The 26,726-nt window shown below is 41.5% G+C and overlaps 1 protein-coding gene across 7 annotated transcripts in view; it reads left to right on the forward strand.

The window, feature by feature from the left end:
- Positions 1-26,726, forward strand: part of VPS39 (VPS39, HOPS complex subunit) — a 54,423-nt gene that overhangs the window by 2,912 nt on the left and 24,785 nt on the right. For 2 of the 7 annotated variants that reach the window (XM_013993126.2, XM_013993128.2), the window contains exons 2-11: positions 6,841-6,906; positions 13,513-13,545; positions 14,061-14,125; positions 14,422-14,464; positions 15,880-15,974; positions 17,484-17,582; positions 18,043-18,135; positions 20,385-20,568; positions 24,913-25,033; positions 25,144-25,264. In XM_013993126.2, the coding sequence (XP_013848580.2) occupies positions 6,841-6,906; positions 13,513-13,545; positions 14,061-14,125; positions 14,422-14,464; positions 15,880-15,974; positions 17,484-17,582; positions 18,043-18,135; positions 20,385-20,568; positions 24,913-25,033; positions 25,144-25,264 (920 nt within the window). The remainder of the gene's footprint in view (positions 1-6,840; positions 6,907-13,512; positions 13,546-14,060; positions 14,126-14,421; positions 14,465-15,879; positions 15,975-17,483; positions 17,583-18,042; positions 18,136-20,384; positions 20,569-24,912; positions 25,034-25,143; positions 25,265-26,726) is intronic. The other 5 variants (XM_013993127.2, XM_005659713.3, XM_021097283.1 and 2 more) reach the window with 3 other exon arrangements.

Consider the following 26,726-nt stretch of genomic DNA (forward strand, 5'->3'; position numbering starts at 1 on the left):
TTCGCAAATGGTATTTCTATTTTGCTCCTTGGAATTATTCTTCTGTTACTCTCTTATACACCACATCCAGTACATCAACAAATCTTGTCTGCGCCACCTCCTGAAAAATTCTTCAATCTCCAAGTTTCCTAGTGGCTCAGCAGGTTAAGGGCCTGGCATTGTCATTGTTGTGGCTTGAATCCCTGGTCTGGGAACTTCTGAATGCTGAAGGCACAGCCAAAAAACAAACAAATAAAAACCTATAAGCCCATCACTTCTCTCTATCTCTGCTGTTACCATTGTTGATGAAGGCACTGTTCTCTGTCATGTGATTACTGTAGTAGTGTTCTGACCGATGACCCTGGGTTTGCCATTGTGCCATTTGCAGTATTTTATCCACAGAGAGGTAGAGTGATCCTTTGAAAACTCAATCTAGACACATCTCTCCTCTGCTCAAAACCCTCTAGTAGCTTCATGTCACAACTAGAATAAGTTCCAGAGTCCTTACCATGACTGGCAGTGCCCATCATGTTCAGGCCTCTGGTTACTTCCCTGACTGTATCTCCTATGGTCTTACCCCTTGCTTCTTTCTGGTACCAGTCACAAGGTCTTCCTTGTTCCATGAGCACACAAAGCACGTAACTAGGTCAGGGTCTTTGCACTTGCTGTCTCCTCTGCCTGGTACTCGCTTGTCCTAGATATTATATGGCTCATTCCTTCGTTCATTCTGGTCTCTGTTGAAATGTCACATAAGACCTTCCCTAACTATTCTATATCAAAGAGACTGCCTCATCCACCATTGTGCTACTCTTTTACTCAGCCTTATCTTATGGATTGCCCCCAATGCTGTATGTTATTATTATCCCTCTCCATATTAGAATATAAATTCTTTCAGAGCAGTAACTTTGTTTTCTTTGTAGCTTTATGTGCATTGCTTAGAACAGTTCCTGACTCATAATGGATACTTACTAAATATTTGCTTAATTAATTAGTAGTAATGGCTTCCATTATTGGGTTTTAATCTGTATTAAGCAGTTATGAAATAATAATTCCATTTTGTAGAGGAAGAACCTGAGAAGTTACATAGTTTTTCCAAGGTGACATATTCAGCAAATTACATCTGATTCTAGTACCTGGTTCTCAAACTTTAATATATATTCTGAGCCTACAAAAAAGGTAAGGATGTGTGTGTGTGTATCAGTATGTATGTGTACATAATCATTTTAAATTATATTTTCCAAAGAACCAATGAAAAAATAAAAATGATTAAGGGGTTACCTATGGCAGAAGGAAGAGACCAGGGTGGACTAGACAAGGATGGACTTCTCTTAGTTTTAGCTTTGGAACTAGGTAAATGTCTCATGTAATTACAAAATTAAAATTAAAAAAATGCAGATTTCAGGGCACCACCACAGAATCATTGCAACAGAATCTCTGGGAGCAGGGCTCAGGAATGTGCTCATTTTTTTTTTTTTTTTTTTTTTTTTTTTTTTTTTTTTTTTGGCTGCTCCCTCAGCATACCAAAGTTTCCCAGCCCAGGGACTGAACCCATGCCACAGCAGCAGCTTGAGCCACAGCAGTGACAATGCTGGATCCCTTGCCTGCTAAAGCCACCATGGAACTCCCAGATGTACATTTTTAATAAGTCCAAGTGATTCTGGTGCAGCTACTCAAGGGCTGATGCTTTTTTTAAAAAAATTTATTTTAGTTTATTTAGTGTTCTATTTCTGCTCTACAGCAAAGTGATCCAGTTATACATCTATACATTCTTTTTCTCATATTATCTTCTATCATGTTCCGTCATAAGTGATTGGATATAGTTCCCTGTGCTGTACAGCAGAATCTTATTGGTTATCCACTCCAAATGCAATAGTTTGCGTCAACTAACGCCAAACTCTCAGTCCATCCCATTCACTCCCCCTTCCTCTTGGCAGCCACAAGTCTGTTCTCCATGTCTTTGAGTTTGTTTCTTTTCTGTAGATAGGTTCATTTGTGCCATGTATTAGATTCCATATACAAGTGGTATCATATGGTATTTGTCTTTCTCTTTCTGACTTCATTTAGTAGTACAAGTAGCTCTAGTTCCATCCATATTGCTGCAAATGGCATTATTTTGTTCTTTTTTATGGCTGAGTGATACTCCATTGTGTATATGTACCACATGTTCTTAATCCATTCATCTGTCAATGGACACTTAGGTTGTTTCCATGTCTTGGCTGCAGTGAACATAGGGATGCATGTATCTTTTTGAATGAAAGTTTTGTCTGGATATATGCCCAGGAGTGGAATTGTTGGATCATGTGGTAGTTCTATATGTAGTTTTCTGAGGTACCTCCATACTGTTTTCCATAGTGGTTATAAGGGGCTCATGCTTTGAGAAACACTGTACTTTGCCCTATGACCCAGAGAAATGAAGTGACCACTGTCCTGTTCCTCTCTGTACTCCCTGCCATGTTCAGCAGTGGTTGTTTGTCACTTGAGTTGGGAGTGGCTTGCAGTGTTGGATGGAGCCTCATTAAGGTAATTGTGAGGAAGAGGGCTCTGCCTTTCTTCCCAGGAGGAATCAAGTTCAACCTTGTGGCTCAGGATTAGACCTTCAAAAGTTTTCTAGGGCTGACTTGCCTTTGTTTTTCGTGTGTATTACCCATTTGTATAGTTTGTTTGACTTTCTGATGTGCAGGATTGAGTCTCAGAAGGGACTGTCGACCCCATGCTCTGCCTGCTCTACAGGCGTCTCGTTTTCTGTTTTTCATGCTCAGCTGTGTTATATGATGACATGTCATAGAGCATGCCCAGCCTATGACACCTGAGCCCCCACTGGCTTTTGTAACCAAATCAAGCCTCTTCAAAGTTCTGTTATTATTCAAAGTCTGGGTGATGCAATATTTTTCTTTATGAGTTTGAGGATTAGAAATGAGTATGTGTGTGTGGTGCTTTTGAAACTGACAACACTAAAGGCCTGAACCTAGCCAGAACACAGATTGGGACTTGAACCCATGTGCCAGAACTCGAACCCAACCTAAAGCCAGACTGGGACTTAAACCCACAGTTTTAAATTCGAGTTACTCATCCTATGTCTGGACTCACTAAGGTTCAGGTTCTTTATGCCTCCACGCAGAAGGAATTCAGCGAGAGATAGTGATAGGTAAGAAACAGATTTATTAGGATAGGACGCTTGTTAGAGATGCAAGCAGGCAGGATCTGCCTGAGGATCCTGTGGGCCACAGTTTTATTAACCAAGGGGCGTGGGGGTTGGAAAAGCCCATCTCTTCCTTTCCAGAGTAGTAGCTCCTCCTTAGTATCTGGTAAGGTGTGTATTCGAATCAGCTGAAGGGCGGTCTTCAAACTCTTGCCCTTGGTCTGAATCTGAATGCAGGCCTCATCCCATCCCCAACCCAAAGACCTGAGGCAGTTCTTGCACCTCTACTAGTTAAGCAAGCCTGCCTTATTCTGATGGCTTTCTTGAACATACAGTGGTCTCCCAACATCCCCCAGGTTACCCTCTTTATCTATGATCCCCTATTGGGACTTCTGCAACCACCTGTGCCTACTTTATCCCTGTCACTTTTACTAGTTAAAAGAGAGTTGTTATAATTGGCAGGAATAGTAAGTGCATTTTCCTCTGCATCTCCAGATGAATGCTCGAGAAGGGTCAAATAAAATTTCAGTTAACAATTTTTAAAAAATATTTCAGCAGGAATTCTTGTTGTGGCTCAGGGGGTTAAGAATCTGACTAGTATTCATGAGGTTGGGGGTTTGATCCCTGGTCTCCCTTAGGAGGTTAAAGATCCAGCATTGCCACAAACTGCGGCGTAGGTCCCACATGTGGCTTGGGTCTGGCATTGCCAGGGCTGTGGCGTAGGCCGGCAGCTGCTGCAGTTCTGATTCAACCCCTAGCCCGGGAACTTCCATAAGCTGTAGGTGCGGCCCTAAAAAGAAAAAAAAAATTAAGCAAATTTATCTGATTCCTTTTTATGATCAATAGAGTAGACATTTGATAAGAAATGTCTATTGGCAAATAAACATTTCAATAAAAATGAAAAGACTCTTGAAGTCGTACTTAGGAGTTTGGTTTCATATTTTGGTAGTGCAGCTTCATGAGGATTTTTTAGGCCCCAGTGTGACAGCATCAAAGATATGCTCTAAGTTAACTGATAGCAAACATGGAAGGACACAGAGTGAGACCAGCCTAGGCCTGTCCCCAGAGAGAGCTGGTGCTGGGTTCCTTGAGCAGTAGAATTGATTGGCCTTGCAGACCTGGGTGGGAGCTGGGGCTGTTGAAAGAGGTAAAGAAAGACAGAAACTGGCAGGGGCTTGGGGTCAGAGTAGAGAGGGAGGAATGGGGAAGATGGTGAACATTGTGTTGGCCTTTTTGCTGTAGACGTTTATGTATGTCACAAATGAAATCTTTTAAAAAATTTCAACTTCATTTTATTTATATCTGAAATATCAGTGGGTCTTCAAAAAATTGAATAGGATCAATTACTCAATACAGTGATAACTGTAAGTTCTAAACATAATATCTTTTGCAAAGTAAGCATTGTGAGCTAAATGCTTTTTTCCCCCCATGTCCTGTTCCAACATAAATCTCCAGTGTTCTCTCAGAGCTAGTGTTATTTCTGATTTCCACTTAGGTCATTGAGAGCTCACTGGGTCTTACTTTCCGAGTCCTGCCTTTACTTTAAAACACAAAAGACAGAGTCACTGTCTTTTTCTGGAAGATTAAGGACATCAACTTGGAGAAATGTTCCTGATGTGGCTCCTGACTTGTTATGATAAGCATAATCATTGCCTTTCAGACAGCCCCAGGCCAACACCTGGTCTTTTGAGACAAGATACCCTAGTAAGTGCAAGAAAGTATGTGCCTAAGGGTCAGACAGATTGGGGTTGGAGTCCTGACTCTGCTACACATCTTACCATTTAAGTGACTCTGGACCAGTTTTTTATCCCTTAGGCCTCAACTTCCTCTTCTGTAAAATGGGGGTCTAAGAAAAGGACATACTTCAAAGGATAGTTGCTATAACATGATAAGTCCTTAGCTCTTTCCTGGAACACAATGCATGCTCAATAGAGTTTATCTCTTTATGCCATTCTTCCAACATTTCACAGAGGATCAAGGGTTTATGAAGGGAATGAGTGACCATTATGTCCCAGCATCAAAAGGCTGAGGAAGTATCTGAACATGCTTAACATCCCTTAATGATTTAATGTAAATCTGTCAGGATAATTATTTAAGTTCTTTCAGAGCCTTTTTTACTTTTAGCACAGACCAGTGTCTCCCAAAATGCTGTCCCTGAACAAACAGCATCGACATCACTTGGGGGCTTGTTAAAATGCAGATTCACAGGCCCACTTCCACACCTCCTGAATCAGAAACCCAGGGCAAGGACTAGCAATCTGTTTTAACAGATCCTGGGAAAATTGTGGTACACACTGAAGTTTAAGAACCACTAGCCTAGAACATCCCCCTTTTTTTTTTTAATAAGAGCTTTATTGAGATGTAATTCATGTACCTTAAAATACACCCATTTAAGGTGTACAATTCGGTGGTTTTCAGTACATTCATAGAGTTGTGCAAGTATGACCCAGTCAATTTTAGGACATTTTCATTACCCTAAAGGCCTACCAGCCTTAGGCAGTTACTAATCTTTCTGTCTCTAGATTTGTCTCTTTTGGACTTTTCATATAATAGAATCATGCATATATTAGAATCATGCTGTAATAGAATAATAATAGAAGCTGTAGGTAGCTTCTTTTATTTAGCATAATGTTGTCAGTTCTATCCCTATTGTAGCATATATCAGCACTTCATTGCTTCTATGGCTAATATTCCATTGTATGAATATGCCACATTTTGTTTATCCATTTGTCAATTGATGGATATTTGGGTTGTTTTCATCTTTTGGCTATTGTGCATAATACAGCTGTAAACGTTTATATACAGGTTTTTGTGTGGACTTATGTTTTCATTTCTAGTGTGTATGCCCATGGGATGGCATTGCTAGGTCATATGGTAACTTGTGTTTAATCTTTTATGAAACTGTCAGACCATTTTTCAAAGTGCTGCACCACTTTATATTCCTGTCAACAATGTGTGAGGAGGGTTCCAGTTTCTTCACATCTTTGTCAACATTTATTAACCTGTTAGACCGTCTTTTTTAAAAAAATTTTTGTTATAGTTGATTAACAATGTTCTGTCAGTTTCACCTATATACATATTTCACCCAGTTATACATATATAGACATTCTTTTTCTCACATTATCCCCCATCATGTTCCATCACAAGCGACTGGATATAGTTCCCTATGCTGAACAGCAGGATCTCATTGCTTATCCATTCCAAATGCAATAGTTTACATCTACTAACCCCAAACTCCCTGTCCATCCCACTCCCTCTTCCTCCCTTTGGCAACCACAAGTTTATTCTCCATGTTAGACCATCTTTTGAGATAATGCATTCTGTAAGCTTAATATGCTACGGCATTTCTTATTTTTCTTACAGTAAAATCATTAAACCTTCAAAGGATGCCTTTTAGCTGTTACTTCTGAGATTAGATGCCTAGTTTTATGTTTATACTACCCATTTTATGATTTTATAAACTTCCATCATTTTTTTCTTCCATTTGTTTTGAAACAGTGATGCCAGGGACATTTTCCACTCTCTGATATGTCTCGTCTAGTTCAATATATATTTTTTCATTTGGCTGATTCTCAAATATTTCTTGAATATAAACATCCCTTAGTTTTGCAAAACACCTACTGTCCAAAGCAACTCATTTCCTCAACCCTTTGGTTTCTGATTGTAAGCCCCAGCTAAAGAAATAGGATCTTAACTAAAGCTCATTGACCTTTTCTTTGCAGAGGAATGGCTGCTTGTTGGAACGAAACAAGGTCATCTTCTTCTCTATAGGATTCGGAAGGATGTTGGTAAGTGGCATCTTTCCAGAACCAAGTAAGAAGTGGCTCACTGTTCATAAAAAGGAAAAAGATAGTTGGCTGGTATACAACTGTGAAATCAGTGGTTATTCCTAGACCATTAAAAGAATGATTGGTGGTAGTGCAGTGGGAAAGTGGGAGAAACTTGTGAGAATCTCCAGGGTTTTCATTTTTTTTTAAGACTCTATTCCTTTACTCTCCCCACCCACCCACCCATTCTGGGAGGTGGGGCTGGATGTCTTTTCCCTTCTAACTTATTGGAGACTCATGCCAGAAATAAAAAATATTGCCATTGGGAATAAGATTCTCATGTAAATGGTGTGGTAGTAGGAAAAGAAATTAGGAGGCATTGGTTTTAAAAGATCTTCTTAACTTCTGAGGGGTAGACTAGGAGAGAGAGGACCTGGCTTTGAGTCACACTTCAGTTCTGCTCAGCCACATGACTGTGAGTAGTTTCCTCTTCTATAAAGTATTTTACAGAATTGTTGAGATCAGATGCAAGGACTGAGAACTAAAGCTTCAATCAGATGTTACTTTGTCAGTAAAAAATGAAGGAAAATAAAAGTATTTGAAGTTTATTCTACTAGAGCATACTTCAGTGGGGAAAAGAGTAGTCTACTCCCTTTTTCTAGTTTTATTTCTATATTCTTTTTATGGAAAATTGATATGTTTAGATATTATACTTTGGAGCTACAGAGTTTAGAAATTGGCTGTTAATGCCAGAGAAGGTTGAACCACATGTCATTATTTGGCTATATTAGAAAAAGCAAAATTTCATAGCTTTCAACTTAGTATATAACTTTCCATCGTAAATAGCTTAATATAAGAGTGGAGGAGTTCCCATGGTGGCTTAGCAGTAATGAACCTGACTAGTATCCATGAGGACATGGGTTCGATCCCTGACTTTGCTCAGCGGGTTAAAGGATACGGCATTCCTGTGAGCAGTGCAGTAGGTTGCAGACAAGGCTCAGATCTGTTGTTGCTGTGGTTGTGGCGTAGGTCAGCAGCTATGGCTCCGAATTGACCCCTAGCCTGGAAACTTCCATATGCTGCCAGTGAGGCCCCTGAAAGACAATATATATATTTGAAATAGAGCCTTTTCAATATATATATTTGAAATAGAGCCTTTTCTTTGGAACCTGTAGCAGGGGTAAGGGAGAGATAGAGTAGTTAGATGTCCTAGAAAGACTGGGATCAATGGGACCTGGACTCTGATCTGAGCTGAGCCATCTGCTTTGGGTTCTAGGCTTCAGTCTACACATGTCCTAAACAGAGGGTTTATTTTTTATTTAAAAAAATTTTTTTTAATTTTTAATTTTTATTTTATTTTATTTGTCTTCTTTTAGGGCCACACCTGCAGCCTATGGAGGTTCCCAGGCTAGGGGTCGAATTGGAGCTGCAGCTGCCAGCCTACATCCTAACCACAGCAATGAGGAACTGAGCCGAGTCTGAGACCTAACACCACAGCTCACAGCAATGCCAGATCCTTAACCCACTGCGTGAGGCCAGGGATCAAACCCGCAACTTCATGGATGCTAATCAGATTCGTTTCTGCTGAGCCACGACAGGAACTCCAAACAGAGGATTTAGATTACATCTCATCTAAGGTCTTCACAACTTTATGTTTACTTTAGTGATGCCTCACCCTGGAGCAGTGGTTCTCAAAATATGGTCTTGTGCAGGAAAAAAGTCACCTACCAAATTAATAAACAAAGGATGTTGTGGCCATCAAGCCATCAGCCACTGCAGCCTCTGGACTGTGCACCTTGAGGGGATTCAGGATGGAGAAAAACAGGATTCTGGCCCTGGATGGTTAAGGTGCATATCAAAGGGATGATTTCAGTGAACCCAGACTCTTGCATCTTCCCATATATAGAAAAGCCCTGAATTCATTAACTTGAGATGTCCAGCTTCCTTAAATAGCAATAATCTTCTGAACTTTGACCACCTGGCTTTTTGTTGTGGTTGTTTAAAACTCCTGTATATCCTGGCTTCCCCTTTACCTCTTTTTTTTTTTTTTTTTTGTCTTTTTGCCATTTATTGAGCTGTTCCCTCGGCAGATGGAGGTTCCCAGGCTAGGGGTCGAATCGGAGCTGTAGCTGCCGGCCTACGCCGGAGCCACAGCAACATGGGATCCGACCTGCATCTCTGACCTATACCACAGCTCACAGCAACGCTGGATCCTTAACCCGCTGAGCAAGGCCGGGGATTGAACCCGCAACCTCATCATTCCTAGTCGGATTTGTTAACCACTTCTCCACAACGGGAACTCCCCCCTTTACCTCTTTGGAGCAGTCCCTCAGAGCGGTCTCCTAGGCTTAAGTCCTCTCAGCAAGTCCCCAGAATGAAACATAATTCTCAAATTTTAGGTTGTCCTCCCCTCCCCACCCCCTTCAGTTGACAGGTTCTAACTCTAGGAGGTCCCAAGATACTTTCAGAGGATCCACAACTTCAAAACTAAGTTCACAATCACACTAAAATGTTACTATTTTTTTCACTGATATTTATTGACATTGCTCTGATGGTACTACGAAAGTAATGGTAACTAAAACTGGAGTCCCCTGGTGGTCTAGCAGTTAGGGATCCGGTGTTGTCAGTGTTGTCATTTGAGTTTGACCCCTGGTCTGGGAATTTCCATGTGTTTTGGGCAGGGCCAAAAAAAAAAAAAAAAAAAAATGTTAGATAAAACTTCTGCCCCTTAGCTCAAGTTTAAGACAGTGGTCCACAAACTTGTTGGCACCACACTGTACTAGCAGTCGTATTTTTTCCCAGCATTGTAATCACAGTGCTTTTTTTTTTTTTTTTCTAAATAACCAGTGTCACTTAAGAGGCAGTAAAAAGGTATTAATTTTATTGTATCTTAAAACCTTTGAGAACACGTCTTTTCAGAGTTCCCATTGTGGCTCAGTGGTAAGGAACCTGATTAGTATTCATGAGGACGCAGGTTTGATCCCTGGCCTCTGTCAGTGGGTTAAGGATCTGGCTTTGCCGTGAGCTTTGGTGTAGGTCGCAGATGCAGCTCAGATCTGGTGTGGCTGTGGCTGTGGTGTAGACCTACAGCTACAGCTCTTATTCGACCCCTAGCTTGGGAACCTCCATGTGCTACTTTAAAAAAAAAAAAAAAGGAACACTTCTTTTCAGTAATCTCTGTGATAAAATAGCACGTGTGCATTAAGCACTTCTGCTGTGTGCAAGGTATGAAGTACAGTGGCTTTCTTGGGAAAAGTACTCATGTGACTGACCCCTTTTCTCATGAAGCATCATTTATGCTTGAAGGAATGACTGACAGACTGGTTTTTCAGACCATTTGGTTGTTGAGTAGATGTTTTCTCAAAAATGAACAAAGAGAGCCTGTCACTTCAAAGAAAAAAAAACTGGCAATATTTGTTACTAACAATGAAGCTAGTGCTTTCAAGAGAAAATTAGAACTGTGGAAAACTTGTATCCACCCCCTTTCAGTACTTAAGGATTTTTCTGATAAGATTGGGGGTGATAATAATGTGATTTTTCTTTTTTGAATCCTGCAACAAAATTCAACATTTGGAAAATCTGCCTGACTCTGTGAACCACTGTTTTCCAATTCATGAAATTTCTAAAGCAAGCATGAATAAAAGAGCCATTCAAAGTGTAAAATAGACTAATGGACTATAACTTAACAGAAAAGGTCACTAATGGGTTTCAGATTCTAGACTGCAAAAAACACCATTTGTCAAGTTTTGGTATAGCATCAGAGAAGATCCTCAATTATCTGAAAAGCCTATTAACATTTTCCTCCCTTTTCCAACTAAATGTCATATAGCTCAACCAAAGAACATATCAAAACAGATTAAATGCAGAAGCAGATGTGAAAGTCAGCTGTATTCTATTAAGGCAGACATTAAAGAGATTTATAAAAGTACAAAACAATGCTTTTTTAAAAATTTGAAAGAATAGTTATTATTCTCAAAAATATATTATTTATGCTAATATGTAATGAGCTTATTACTGTTATGTTTAAGTCAGTTAATACATATTTTTTTTGGGTTTTTTAGCCACACCCACAGAATGTAGAAGTTCGCAGGCCAGGGATCGAACCTGTATCACAGCAGTGATGTGAGCCACAGCAATGACAATGCTGAGTCCTTAACCTCTGAGCCACCAGGAAACTCCATTACATGTTTTTAAAACTTCTCAGTTTTAATTTCTGCTATGGTACACATTGATAACTATAATCCATGGAAAAGCTTTGGTCCTCAGTGCCTTTTACAATTATGAAGGATTCCTGAGACCGCAGAGTGGTAATAAAGTCCTTTTCAGATACAGAACTCTTTGTGAAGCAGTAGTGGCTGATTTTTTTTTTTTTTTTTCTTAAGAAGATTAATGACATAGCACAGGGCAGGTTTCTGAATCTCCCATGACTCTGGGGCTCTGTCTTCAATCCTCTTTTGAGGGACACATGGAGGAAGTAAGGCCAGCTTTGGTGGCTTTGGCCCTTATGGCTGCCTCACAGAATCTCCACCGACTTGCCTGCTCAACGTTGTGGACAATCTCTCCCTGAGCTGGGAGGCAGGTAGCGGGCACACAGGCTTTACGAAAAGTCAGCCCTGAGTATGCCTCTGGGCTCCCTCTCACTGACTACTCCCTAAATGTTTGACCTGTCAGGTCCCTCAGATGCGAAATTAGACTAATAATATCTACGTCCTGGGTGGTTGTTAGGTTACAGAAAATATATATAAATTTTAAAATCTACATCCTGACAGTTATTGCTTGGTTAATGGTAGCTGCTGTTATTATTATAATAATTATTCTCCTTTGAATCCTAGGTGACTTTTTTTCATTCTGAAACTTTTTCAGCTGAAGTATCATTGGCTTACAATGTGTTAATTTCTGCTGTACAGCAGAGTAATTCAGTTATACATATATGTACATTCTTTTTTTTTTCCTTTGCTTTTTATAGGCACACCCGCAGCATATGGAAGTTCCCAGGCTAGGGCTCGAATTAGTCCTGCAGCTGCCGGCCTACACCACAGCCACAGCAACATGGGATCGGAGCTGTGTCTGCAAACTACACCATGGCTCACAGCAATGCTGGATCCTTAACCCACCGAATAAGGCCAGAGATTGAACCCGCATCCTCATGGATACTAGTTGCTGAGCCACAACGGGAACTCCCTATACATTCTTTTTTGAAATATTCTTTTCCATTATGGTTTATCAAAGGACATTGAATATAGTTGTCTGTGCTATACAGTAGGACCTTGTCTTTTTATCCCTTTTGTGAATAATAGCTTACATCTGCTAATCCCAACCTCTCACTCCATGACTCTGCTAACCCCCTCTCCCTTGGCAACCCCTTGTCTGTTTCTATTTTGTAGATAGGTTCATTTGTGTCATAAAAAAGTTTTTTTTTTCTTTTGGCTGCACCCACAGCATGCAAAAATTCCAGGGCCACAGATTGAACCTGAGCCATAGCAATGACAACGCTGGATCCGTAACCCGCTGAGCCACTGGGGAATTCCTGTGTCATATTTTAGATTCTACATTTAAGTGATACCATATGGTACTTGCCTTTATTTTTCTGACTTACTTCACTTAGTATGATAATCTCTAGTTCCATCCATGTTGCTGCGAATGGCATTATCTTGTTCTTTTTATGACTGAGTAATATTCCATTGTACATATGTACCATATCTTCTGTATCCATTCACTGTTTTTTTTTTTTTTCTTTTTTTCTTTTTAGGGCCGCATCCACAGCATGTGAAAGTTCCCAGACTAGGGGTCAAATTGGAGCTGTAGCTGCTGGCCTATGCCATAGCCACAGCAATGTGGGATCTGAGCGCATCTGCAGCCTCCACCAAAACTCACAGCAATGCCAGATCCCCAACCCACTGAGCAAGGCCAGGGATCAAACCTGCATCTTCATGGATACTAGTCGGATTTATTTCCACTTCACCACAATGGGAACTTCTCCATTCATCAGTTGATGGACATTTAAGTTGTGAAACTTTTTATTTAAATTAAAATAGAGATGGAGTTCCCATGGTGGCTCATTGGGTTAAGGACCCAACGTTGTCTCTGTGAGGTCATGGGTTTCATCCCTGGCCTGGCTCAGTGGGTTAAAGATCTAGCACTGCTGCAAGCTGTGGTGTAGGTCACAGATGCAGCTCAGATCAGTGTGGTTGTGGCTCTGGCATAGGCTGCAGCTGCAGCTCCAATCTGACCCCTAGCTCAGGAACTTCCATATGCTGCAGGTGTGGCTGTAAAAAGAGAAAAAAAAAAAAAATTAAAATAGAGTTCATTTACAATGTTGTATTAGTTTCAAGTGCACAGCATGTGATTCAGTTATTCAGTTGTGTATTTTTTCTTTTTCACATTCCTTTCCCTTAAAGGTTATTATGAAATATTGATTATAGTTTCATATGCTATACACAGTAGGTCCTTGTTGGTTGTCTATTTTATATCTAGAAGTGTATACATGTTAATCTCCTACTCCTAATTTATCCCTCATTCCCCCACTCCCCTACTTTGGTAACTTGATGCTGAATATTTTTTCATCCCAGCAAGGCTGGCTTCACATGTTTTTATAGTCTGTAACTTTCTTCCCCTTTTTTGCAACAGTGTCAGCAGATGTAGCATCACCTGAGAGTGGCAGTAAGTGTAGACACATTAAACTGCTTTAGCTCTGGGGATGGTGTTGAGTGTTTGCTGTATCCTGTGATGCAGGACATGGGGTAGCCGCTGGGATTTAGTTAGTCTATCTAGAGCTAAGGATGCTTTGGGCTGGGTTTCATTGCTTGGGCTCCTATATTTGACTCTTACTTTGCCCACTTTTTTTTTCTTTTGGTGAAATACTTTGCCAAGGTACTATTTTGTAAGATAAAATCCTTTTAAGTACCTTGCAGCTTCGGTAAACTTCTGTGGTGTGGTCCTTTTTGCTAATGCCAAGTGAAGGTGCATGAAACCCTCTGTTCTGAAATTGGAGTTGAAAGCAGCTTACTCTCCTCAGTAAAGACAGCTGGCTGTTTTATATCTCCAACTTTAAGTCTTTTCAGGAATTTTTTTTTACAATTCATGTAGGAGAAGAGCATGGAGCAGCTTTTTTCTTGTATTTATTTTTACATGTATCCCTGTGTTTGGAAATGTGAGTGTGTGTTTCTTTCCCATAGGTTGCAACAGGTTTGAAGTGACACTAGAGAAATCCAATAAGAACTTTTCCAAAAAGATTCAGCAGGTAGGCAGTGGAAGAATATTTGACTTCCATGAGACCCTATCACAGCTAGAACTTTTGTAGCATTATTTATTCATCCTCGTATTCTCTGTCCTCCCATTTATGCTGGGATCAATGTCCATCTATCATGTACCTGAGATCCTCTTTCATGAGCAGAAATTGTGCTTGATGTAATTATGTCAGATCCCTGTCGTTGATATTAGCCTTTTAGTCTCTTAAAAAAAAAGTATTGTAGTTAAAATGAACATTTGCTAAACCTTGTCAGAAATGTTTGAATCTAATGATTTGCTATTTTCCAGATCCATGTGGTTTCCCAGTTTAAGATTCTGGTCAGCTTGTTAGGTAAGAAAAGGGGTTGCATTTGTATTTCATGTGTCATAAAACAAAAGCAAGGAGTTCCTGATGTGGTGCAGTGGGTTAAGAATCTGATTGCAGCACCTTGGTCACTGCAGAGGCATGAGATTGATCCCTGGCCTGGTGCAGTGGGTTAAAGGATCTGGTATTGCTACAGCTGCAGGTTGAATTCAGTCCCTGGCCTGGGGGGAACTTCTCTATGCTGTGCGGCCTTAAAAAAAAAAAAAAAAAAAAAAAAAAAAGCTATGATCTGATTAACCCTTTCATGGTTACTTTGATAGTTGTTACTTAACCCTGAAACTGATGCGTTCCTAACCAGATACAGGAGGGCACACAGATAATAAAGGCAACAGCATCCCCCATAATCCTGAGCTCTGTTCTCCAAGAAGTGTCACTTTATTCATTCATTCACTCAGTAATTGAGCAAATATTTGTTGAGTCCTACCTAGGCATCGAGGGTACCAAGTTGAATGAGACACAGTTTCTGTCTTTGAAACTTAGATTCTGATTGTTAAGACCAAAATGACAGAAAGTAAGCATGTTTCAGTGTGATAAGATACAGTGGATATTTATAAAAAGTGTTGTAGCATATTAGTAATGGGAGGGACAGCATCGTCCAGTGGATGACTGGGATTTCAACAGGAAGACCAAAGTCAGCAGAGCATTGTAGGCAGAGGAAATGGCTTAAGCAAAGGCGCTGAGATCTGACCAGACTTAGGGTGTAGGGTGAGAGACAGGTGAGGGATCAGGGCCAGACTGTTCAAGACCTGGTTTGAAAAGCCGTGTTTTCATGGAAAGCAGCCAGTGAGGCCTTTTCTTGACAAGCAGCAGAACTAGAAATTTGCCTCCTGCTCTGTACTGTTCAGCCCAGGACCTAAATGGTAGAATCAATTTAAGCTTAATTTCTAGGCAAGAGAGGAATACAACTAAAACGAGGTAGGAGGCCCAGGTGAAGTTATTGTGCTTGCTTTGTTGGACAAGACATCCTTGCCAAATTTGTACCAAATCCACAGGGGACTTCCTTTTTCTTACTGGAGTCTCCTGATATAAATATAGCTTTGAAAGGAATTCCTTGTACAAATATTGCATCACAAGTTTCCAGACTTGAGAAAGATAGAATATGAGAGTGCTCTTTAGAAGTGAAAGAACTCTTTTTTTCAAGCCAGTTCAAATTTAAAGGAACAAAATATCCAAGTTTAGATGACTAAGTGACCTCCTAAATATTTTATACTGTTGATGGACCAGAATAAGTCATTGTTAATGAAGCTGAAAGTACATCTTGAACCAACACTTGCCATTTGGTTCTTCTGGTTGTTACACAGTTGTTTTTTTTCTTTGTCTTGAAGGTGGCTATACTAGAAAATTTTGATCATTTAACTGGTGTTTTACCTCTTTCCAAACAGAAAATAATATTTATGTCCACGACCTACTGACATTTCAACAAATCACCACAGTTTCCAAGGCAAAGGGAGCATCACTGTTCACATGTGACCTCCAGGTAAGTGGAGGCAAGATGAAATCTGACTTTGTGTTTAATAGATAACAGCCTTTCTTAGAGTTCTTTGGTGGCCTAGAGGTTAAGGTTTCAGCATTATTACTGCTGTGGCTCAAGTTGGATCCCTGACCTGGGAACTTCCCCATGCTGTGGGCGTTGCCAAGGAAAAAAAAAGATACAGCCTTTCCTATATCATTCCTACCATTAAATGGGAAGAATAACATTGATATCAAAGCTCAGCAGAGATTCCAAGGAGAATATTTGATTTTGGATTGTATTAGAGAAATTTCCTCCTTAATAGGTGAGCCAAAGTTGAAACATTTACATTCCTTGTGTGTGTGCTAATTAGAGCACCAGAGAGCCCTATTTTAGGAGATAGCTAACCAAAGATGAAACACTTGGCATAGACAAACCAGTAATGGGAAATCAAGGTAGTAACTGGGAGTTCCCATCATGGCACAGCAAAAACAAATCCGTCTAGATACCATGAAGTTGCGGGTTTGATCCCTGGCCTCATTCAGTGGGTTAAGGATCCGGCGTTGCCATGAGTTGTGGTGTAGGTCGCAGATGCTGCTCAGATCTGGCATTGCTGTGGTTGTGGTGTAGGCCAGCAGCTGCAGCTCTGACTTGACTCCTAGCCTGGGAACCTCCACATGCTGCAGTTGAGACCCTAAAAAGAAAAAAAAGAAAAGAAAGAAAAATTGATGCTTGTTCTAAACATACTGTGGTTGTCTTTGTTTTTAGGTAGTTTTCATTATTCAGGAAAGACATTTCTCCTGACTTTTGCCAATTCATCATCCTCGCGCTCTTCAAAATCTGCCTCACCCCTCTACACAGCTTTGATCACTTTTAAGCACTCAGGGTCTACATTGATGGTGCATCCATTTTATACCTAGATGTTTTCTGTCCTCCTATTCCTTTAACGGATTGAAAGTGGGCCTGCTTTCACTGACACAGACTGGTCCCTGGCCCTGAGTGTATTGACAGCCATAAGCAAGAAACTTTTATTTATTTATTTATTTATTTTTGTCGTTTTGCAATTTCTTGGGCCTCTCCCGCGGCATATGGAGGTTCCCAGGCTAGGGGTCTAATTGGAGCTGTAGCCGCCAGCCTACGCCAGGGCCACAGCAACGCTGGATCCGAGCCGCGTCTGCAACCTACAGCACAGCTCACGGCAATGCCGGATCCTTAACCCACTGAGCAAGGGCAGGGACCAAACCCGCAACCTCATGGTTTCTAGTCGGATTCGTTAACCACTGCGCCACGACAGGAACTCGTTTATTTTTAAAAAGGAGGAAGCAGTTATGTAGGTTTTCCTCTCTAAATGGTGAACATCCATGAGATTTTCTGGGGCCAGTGTACTTTGGCTCAACTTGTCTGGCAGTGTGACCTTGTATGATAGGATGTTTGGATTAGTAGCCATTTCAGGGTAGAAAACCTCTAATTCAGTTGTCACTCAGTTACGGAGTCATCATGAGCGCATCCTCATTCGCTCTGGGTGTCTCTTCCCAGCACACAGAGACTGGTGACGAGGTGTTGCGGATGTGTGTGGCCGTGAAAAAGAAGCTGCAGCTCTATTTCTGGAAAGACAGGGAATTTCATGAATTGCAGGTAAAAGTCCACTGTTATCTGGTCCATGGGTTGGATGGGAGCTGCTGCTAAACTGACCCACAGCTTGAAAGACTTACTGTTCAGTTCTCATGAAGCTCAGGAGCTCCATCTTGGAGTTCTCCCTAGAAGAATGCCCTGCTAGTATGAGTACCTGGGTGTTACTTGTGCCCACTTGTCTACATTTACGTCTCCTGGCCTTCAGAAGCTAGAGTAACATCATTCTACAACTGTACAGATTAATTTCTTTCAAAGTGGGTTTTCTCCTCTTCCAAATATGCCTTGTCCAGTTCATGGGTGACATATATTTTTATTATGGATGGTTTCCTGGCCTTGTGCTAATAAAATTGTATTCAGATGAGGGTGCGGGTGATTTTGCAGAATGGAGGTGAAAGAACAAGAAGGTCATTTTTTTTTTTTCTTTTAACATCTTTCCAGTTGAACTCTTGCTCTCTTTCTTCAGGGGGACTTTAGCGTACCAGATGTACCCAAGTCCATGGCCTGGTGTGAAAATTCTATCTGTGTGGGCTTCAAGAGAGACTACTACTTAATAAGGGTAAAATTCAACTGTTTTGCAAATATCATCAGCTTGCCTTGGGGAAGGTGATTATAAATTTACCTGGGGGAGAAGGTAAATTTATGTGCTTCTGAACTATAGGTCAAGAGACTGCCTTAAGTAGAGTCTTTGGCATAATAGGGTTTGTGTTTGTATGCTTGGGTATTTTTCATGCTTTGAGCGTCTTCCACAAATAAGATGTCGGTGTAACTTAAGCCAGACAGAATCAACTCTCAGATCTTTATATAATGAATTATCCATGTCCTGTGTCTAGTTATTGGACTAGATAATTAGGGCTGCTTGCCTCTGTTTAATAGCATTCTGATGGACTGCTGTCTTGAGGCTTGAAAGCTCAGGAATTATATACTAACTGTAGTATTAACTTAAGTATTTTTAAGTCTTGAGTTTCCTGCCCCCCCCCCAATTTTTTGCTTTTTAGGGCTGCACCCTTGGCATATGGAGGTTCCCAGGCTAAGGGTCCAATCAGAGCTACATCTGCCGGCCTATACCACAGCCACAGCAGCGCCAGATCTGAGCCACACCACAGCTCACGGCAACACCAGATCCTTAACCCACTGAGTGAGGCCAGGGATTGAACCCGCAACCTCCTGGGTCATAGTCCAATTCGATTCTGCTGCACCATGATGTGAACTCCCCCAAGATCTTTTAATATATTTGTTGTAAAAGTTATTTTCAGTTTTTTAAAAAATTTCAAAAGCCATGTGTTTATTGTAGAAAATTACAAAATGTAGATAAGGAAAGTAAGACAGGCAAGTTATCCATAATTCTCCCACTCAGAAATAATCACAGTTAACCTTTTGGTAATGGGCTTCTGTGTCTGTTTACCAAAATATCGTGTTATACACATTGTTTTATACCCTGCTTTTTCTCTTAACCTATATGGTAAATATCCATGACATTGGTAGTTTTACCCTCTAATATGCATACTAAATGTAGAAAAGGTTACTGCACCATTCATTTTATAGGACAGTATAAATTCCTCAGCTTCATACCCCTCTCATAAAACAGACTTGGCAATCCTCGAAGCTCTCTCCCCACCTCCCACTTCCCTACCCCGTGCTGTGTTAGCTCTTCATTGTTTATCCAGTGAATATCTTGGTTCCATATTTTTATTTTTGGAATAGCACAGTTTTATCAGCATCAGCACCTCAGGCCTGTAGGTGAGTACTGCTGTGCCACTGACTGCATAGCAACTAGGTAGACAGGTGCCTGAGAGAAGCCTGCGAGGGGTAGGAGGCGGAGCCACAATTTGGAGGAGGCTCTCATTTCTCTGCCTTAGATATGGCCATCACCTTCTTGAGGGTGCAGTGTTTTGAGGGCGGGAAAGCTTGCTTCAGGACCAGGTTATTCAAAACATACTCATTTATTTACATAGAGTAAAATTTATTCGTTTGGATCTACGGTTCTGAGTTTTCACAGATGTCTAGAGTTTCATAACCACCACCACAATCAAGATTCAGAACAGTTCTCTCACCCCCCAAAATTCCCTCATGCTGCCTCTTTGAAGCCAGCCCTCCTTTCGCACCCCAGCCTCTAGTAACCACAGATCTGTCCTTTGTCTGCTACAGTTTTGCTTTTTCCACAATGTCATATAAATGGAATCATACAACGTGTAGCCTGTTAAGCCTGGCTTCATTCACTTAGCATGATGCATTTGACATCCATCTGTGTTGTGTGTGTCAGTATATTCCTTTTTGTGGCTGAATAGGATTCCATGGTATGGATGTACTACATATAGTTTATCCATTCATCAGTTGAAGGACAAAGTTGGTTACAATTTTTAGCCATTATAAACAAAGCTGCTATAAACATTTGCCCCCAGATTTTTGTGTAAACGCAGGTTTTTGTTTTTCTTGAGCAAATGCGTAGGAATGGGATTGTTGGGTTCCATGGTAAGTGTGTATTTAACTTTATGAGATGCCAAAAAACAGAGTGGCTGTACCATTTTGCATCCTCACCGGCAGCACATGAGAATTCCACTTGCTCTGTATCCTCGCCAGTACTTGACATTGTTAGTTGCCAGCCTAGATGCTTTTCTCTGTGTTAGAGAAAAGCATATCTTGTGGTGACAAAATTTGTCATAACAAACTCTGTAATATTTCTTTATGCCAAATGACGAATATTATTGGCTTCTGTAGGTTTGGAGTTTTAACTTGATTTTTCCATGCCATCGTGTTCATGCCTCTGGCTGGAGAAGGCTGGGTGACTCACTCTGTGTCTCCCTTTAGGTGGATGGAAAGGGGTCCATCAAAGAGCTCTTCCCAACAGGAAAACAGCTGGAGCCCTTAGTTGCACCTCTGGCAGATGGAAAGGTGGCCGTAGGTCAAGATGATCTCACCGTGGTGCTCAATGAGGAGGGGATTTGCACGCAGAAGTGTGCCCTCAACTGGACGGACATTCCAGTGGCCATGGGTGAGACCACCATAACTGCTCTTTCCCACCTTGGGCTTGGGCTGTGTGCCACCCTCAGATTGGAACCCCATTGGTAGCTTTAGCTGACTGTGGTTTCCACTGTCATTCACTCTCAGTTCCTCTTGTAAGTAGAAAAATATTTTAGAATAATTAAAAATGGGATATCCTGGAGTTCCCATTGTGGCCCAGTAGGTTAAGAACCTGACTGGTATCCATGAGGGTGTGGGTTTGATCCCTAGCCGTGCTCAATGGGTGAAGGATGCAACATTGCTGCAAGCTGCGGCATAGGTTGCAGATTCAGCTCAGATCTGGCATTGCTGTGGCTGTAGTGTAGGCTGGCAGCTGCAGCTCCAATTCGACCCCTAGCCTGGGAACTTCTGTATACCACAGATGTGGCCCTAAAACACACAAACAAAAAAAAAGGATATTCTGGTTTTTGTAGGAAGTTGGGTTTTGCCCTAGAGGAGAAATCATGTAATAGAATTGTACATCTCAGGAAGTGAATGTCTAATGCTATTTTTACCTCTCAGTTCCTTTTCTTTGACCTTCTTTTTAATTGTTTTATTGTGTCCTCTGCCAAATGGACTACATTTGGAAAGTATTGGAAGTTCTTTATTTAGTCCTTTAATGTGTATAACTCAACATCCAAAGGTCTTTGACGTGGTGGTAATTGCTGCTCTTGTTTTTTTAGCTTAGCGCTCAGGGTGTATTCAGGTGTGTCTCTCCTACACATTATGTGTTTCTGCTCTGACACCTGCCTCAGGCTCCCAGCTCTCTGTGATGGTATTGCCTGGAAGCATATGACCATACTCACAGAAATTCTTTTTCACTGGGAAGAGTGAGCATTTGTGACTGGAGTTCCAGTAGTGGCTCAGTGGTAACAAACCCAACTAGTATCCATAAGGATTCAGGTTTGATCCCTGGCCTCACTCAGTGGGTTAAGGATCCAGGCATTACTGTGAGCTGTGATGTAGGTCACAGACATGGCTCAGATCTGGTGTTGCTGTGGCTGTGGCGAAGGCCAGCAGCTATAGCTCCTGTTTGACCCCTAGCCTAGGAACACCCATATGCCTAAAAAAAAAACAAAAGAAAGAAAGAAAGAAAGAAAGAAAAGAAATAGTTACTGCTTTGGGGGACATAAGGACATGCTGTCTTTAAGGCCTCTAGCTCAGGACATAAGGATTACATCTTGGCTAAAGAGATGAAACAAGGGCCTGGTTAAGGTGTTGAGTTGAGATTTGATGGTTTAGAAAGGGAAAATTCATTGTTCAGTTAGTCAGTAAGAAGTTTCACTAAGATTGGACTAGACCAGGCAGAGAGTTTAGGACCTGGCTTGAAGGAAAATTTCATTCATTCTAGGCAGAAAGTATAGTTTGACCAATGAGCAGAAAGGCAGAAGCTATGCTGATTTGTGAGAGGGCATCCAGCAATGGAGCTGGCTGAAACAGATGGTCTGGATTATGGAAGAATAAGGAGGGGCCAGTTGTTAGAGGCTCAGGAGAAGGTCTGAGTGGCCAGGAGATTCCTGAGTGGTAGATTGTCTTGATAAAAGCCTCATGGTCTAGGGTGGTTATTCTCCTGGTGATTAGAGATGAATAGACCAGAAGGAGTATTTTAGAAGGCTCAAAATTATGTATATTAACACATTTTGGGGATTGGGGGAATGTTTAGGAGCTTCACAAGAAGCTCTGTGATATTCTAGGGACCCTTGTTTTCCCTTCAGAAGAGGGAGATGAGGTGAAAGTGTGTGAAATACGCTGGAAGTGGATTTTTTTCTTTCTTTCTTTTTTTTTTTTTTTGTCTTTTTGCCATTTCTTGGGCCGCTCCCGCGGCATATGGAGGTTCCCAGGCTAGGGGTCGAATCGGAACTGTAGCTGCCAGCCTACGCCAGAGCCACAGCAACGCAGGATCCGAGCCGCGCCTGCAACCTACACCACAGCTCACGGCAACGCCGGATCGTTAACCCATTGAGCAAGGGCAGTGACCAAACCCACAACCTCATGGTTCCTAGTTGGATTTGTTAACCACTGCGCCACGACGGGAACTCCTGAAGTGGATTTCTGACTCTTGTTTTAATCTTGGCCAGTGCCCGGCACCTTTGGCAGTGTTTCTCGAAAGCGTTTTTGTGCCTTAAAGTACTGGGGGCGAAGACATTCTTTCTAGGTAGAGTGGACCATCTGACAGGAAGAAGATGAACCTTCTTAGAATGGAGTAACTTTAAACTCTGCTTATATCTCTGCTGTCCTCCTCACTACTTTCCCAGGCTCTAGAAGGGCCTCCCTGTCCCTGTGCCTTTTTCCAAGCTACTACCTCTTCCTTTCTTCTCTGCCCAGCCAGTGTCATGCTCCTGTGACCAGGCGCCTTTCAGTGGCACTTCCTCTCTGAAGTCTTCTCTGACCCGTAGGCAGAATTAGTCACTTCCCCCTTGGTGTTCCCACCGCCCTTTCAGCTTTCTTTGTTGGGGCAGCCTCCCTGTCCCACTGGCCAGTGAGTTGTCTGTCTCCTCTGCTTGCATAGGAGCTCATGTCTTGGTCCCCTTTGAGTAGTGCCTGAAATATCACAGCCTCTTAGTAAATGCTCGCTGAGTATACAAATCATATCAATGTCAGCCATTCATTATATGCCTGCTGCACACCAGCCACTCTGCCAAGGTTGAAGAGGCAGACAGATCCAGACCACCTCTGTTGTCAAAAAGTTGGGGAGACTGAAAAAATGATAAGATATGACAACCAAAAAGATTTTTATTGTAGATTTCTTCTCTTTTTTGGCTTTATAGGACCACACCCACAGCATATGGAGGTTCCCAGGCTAGGGGTCAAATCGAAACTACAGCTGCCAGCCATAGCCACAGCCATAGCCATGCCAGATCTGAGCCATGTCTGCAGCCTACACCATAGCTCACGGCAATGACGGATCCTTAACCCACTGAGCGAGGCAAGGGGTCAAACCCGCAACCTTATGGTTCCTGGTCAGATTTGTTTCCAGTGCACAACGACGGGAACTCCAGATTGCTTCTTTATTGAATTAGACCTTATTAAAAGTGGGCCAGATTTTACAAGGACAGAGAAATTTTACATATTTATACAAATTATCATGTAAAAAAATTGTAATAGCTTTTAAAAATGAGACCAGCCTAAAAAAAGAATCTAATACAAAACCATGGGCTATTTAATTATTTTTTTTGGTAAGATGAAAAATATCAACATAATAACAACAGCATTCAAATTGATAAAGGTATTACTTAGGCCTCAGTTTCCGCATTTCTGAGTTCCCTTTGGCTTTTAAATTTTATTGCAGTATTCATTTAGAGTATAAATTTCAAATATAACCTGAAAAACTCTTTTATCAGAAAATAAATAATGGAGTTCCTTTCGTGGCTCAGCGGAAATGAATCTGACTAGTATCCATGAGGACGCATGTTCGATCCCTGGTCTCGCTCATTGGGTTAAGGATATGGCATTGCTGTGACCTGCATTGTAGGTTGCAGACGTGGCTTGGATCTGGCATGGCTGTGGTTTAGGCCAGTGTCTACAGCTCTGATTTGACCCCCAGTCCGGGAACCCCTATATGCTGTGGATGAGGCCTAAAAAAGACAAAAAAAAAAAGGAAAGAAAGAAAGAAAGAAAGAATATAAATAACAAGGAAGACAAATTTATAGCAAGTTAGCCACATAAATATTCTTTGGGAGTTTCCCTGTAGCTCAGCGGGTTAAGGATCTGTCTGTAGTAAGGGTTCGATTCTTGGCCCTGGAACTTCCATGTACCATGGGCGTGGCCAAAAGAAACAGAAAAGAAAATGGCTACGCTGAGAATGCCATCCAGCTGCCTTCTCTGTGAACTGGTGAGCATCAGGTAAAGCTTTATGACTTATCCCTGTGAAAATCTAAAGCAGAAATAACATTGGCCAGAAATTTCAATTTCAAGGAAAAAGAAGAAGAAAGAAACTGTCCTCTTCTTGACCTTCCTAAAAGAATGAGAAAAGAAGTTGTGTGACCTTGTGCTGCTGTGTCATTAGGAGCAGCTGCAGCTGGCCTTGGTCTGGTCTGGTTTTGTGACTGATGAGAAAGGAGCCTGTGACGCTCTCACCCAGTTCGCTCAAGGAAACAGCAGGAATGGGATCAGGTCACTCTGAACAAAGCTGGATGCATCTTTTCTGTGCATGAGATTTCTCTTAGTGTCGCTGAGACAAGACATTTTCCTTTGTGTATCACAGTATGGGATCTTGGTATTGGACTAGTGGACTATTTGGAGATCCAAATGCAGCTAAGAAATGAGAAGCTGAATCAGTTCATAAACCTAAAGCCTTAGAGCAGAAATACAACTCAGAATGTTCTCTCTTGTGCAGAGCACCAGCCTCCCTACATCATTGCAGTGTTGCCTCGATACGTAGAGATCCGAACATTTGAGCCAAGGCTTCTGGTCCAGAGCATTGAATTGCAAAGGCCTCGTTTCATTACCTCGGGAGGGTAAGGAACTGCTTTCTTTACTGTAGCTGCCCTATTATTCCAAAGCTTAAAGTATTCTGTGTGTCCATAAAGCCATGGCGCTTTTGCTCATCCTCTTACTCTCTCTCCAGATCAAACATTATCTACGTGGCCAGCAACCATTTTGTTTGGAGACTCATTCCAGTCCCCATGGCAACCCAAATCCAGCAGCTTCTCCAGGACAAGCAGTTCGAATTGGCTCTGCAGCTCGCAGTAAGTCTTGTTTCTGAGATTTGGGTGTGAGCTTGCCTTCCTCATTGTTCTCCAGAGCAGGTAATTTTAGTTTATGTTCATATTTAGTTTGGACTGGAGGAATATCACAGAGCTAAAAGTCAGGGGATTTGGATTCAGGATCTGCCCCCACCATAAAATATCTAGGGAACTCGAAATGCTTTCACTGTCTCAGTTCGCTTATCTGTCAAATGTACAATTAATGCCAGTTATAATAATAGCATCTCATAGAATTAATAGGACAGTAAAATAATTTAATAGATATAGTATCGCCTTGAAAAATTAAAGACAATGTAGACATTAAAATAACAATCAAGAGTTCCCATTGTGGCTCAGCAGCTTAAGAAATCCAACATAGGGTCTGTGAGGATGCAGGTTCAATCCCTGACCTCTCTCCGCCTGTTAAGGATCCAGCATTGCTGTGGCTGTGGTGTAGGCCAGCAGCTGCAACTCCATTTTGACCCTTAGCCCAGGAACTTCTATATGCTGAAGTGCTGCCATAAAAAGAGAAAAAGTAAAGAATAACAAGGAGTTCCCATTGTGGCAAAGCAGAAATGAATCCAACTAGGAACCATGAGGTTGCAGGTTCGATCCCTGGCCCCGATCAGTGGGTTAAGGATCCAGTGTTGTTGCTGTGAGCTGTGGTGTAGGCCTCAGATGTGGTTCGGATCCCGAATTGCTGTAGTTGTGGTGTAGGTTGGCAGCTGTAGCTCCGCTTAGATCCCTAGCCTGGGAACCTCCATATGCCTCAGTGTGGCCCTAAAAAGCAAAAAAAAAAAAAAAACCAAAACAGTCAGATGTCAGGGTTACAGTTCAGATGAATGCAATATCTGGAGGGCCCTCAAAAGCCCTTTCACTGGTGGGTTCCTATGTTCAGATAAGCAGGCCTTCAGTAGGTATTCTGAGCCCACCTCAGGTTGCTGCATTCCCAGGCCTGCACTCTTGTGACTGTCACTCTCCTTGAATGTTTGTGTGGGATGTTACTCACTGCAGAGTGCTGACCATGCTCTTGCTTCAGTGATGCTTCCATTGCCAGCATGCTTCTTGGACTTGACTTTCAAGCTCTGTCTGTTTATTTAAATATCCCCACTGGTGATTATTGTCATCTCTAAAGGGTGGATTTGATTTTAGGAAACAACTAAAAGTCATTCCAAGCTTCACTTAGTCATTAAACCAGACAGTGCTAATTTGGTAAAAGAGAAGAGGTTTTTATTCAGATAATAGTAGGAAAACTTAGTTTCTAGAGTATCTTATTAATTATTTCTGAAAGGAAAACAGTGGTCATAAATTTTGAAATATGTATATTTAAAATTATATATGGTAGATACTTTTAAAGAGCAACATTTATTTTGGATGTATAAGTTATAGATTCAAAACAAAAATCCAGGCGTTCCTATAGTGGCTCTGGTGGTTAATGAACCCGACTAGCATCCATGAGTACTTG

The sequence above is a fragment of the Sus scrofa genome, chromosome 1 (genome assembly GCF_000003025.6).
Source record: "Sus scrofa isolate TJ Tabasco breed Duroc chromosome 1, Sscrofa11.1, whole genome shotgun sequence".
In the NCBI taxonomy this organism is placed as follows: Eukaryota; Metazoa; Chordata; class Mammalia; order Artiodactyla; family Suidae; genus Sus; species Sus scrofa.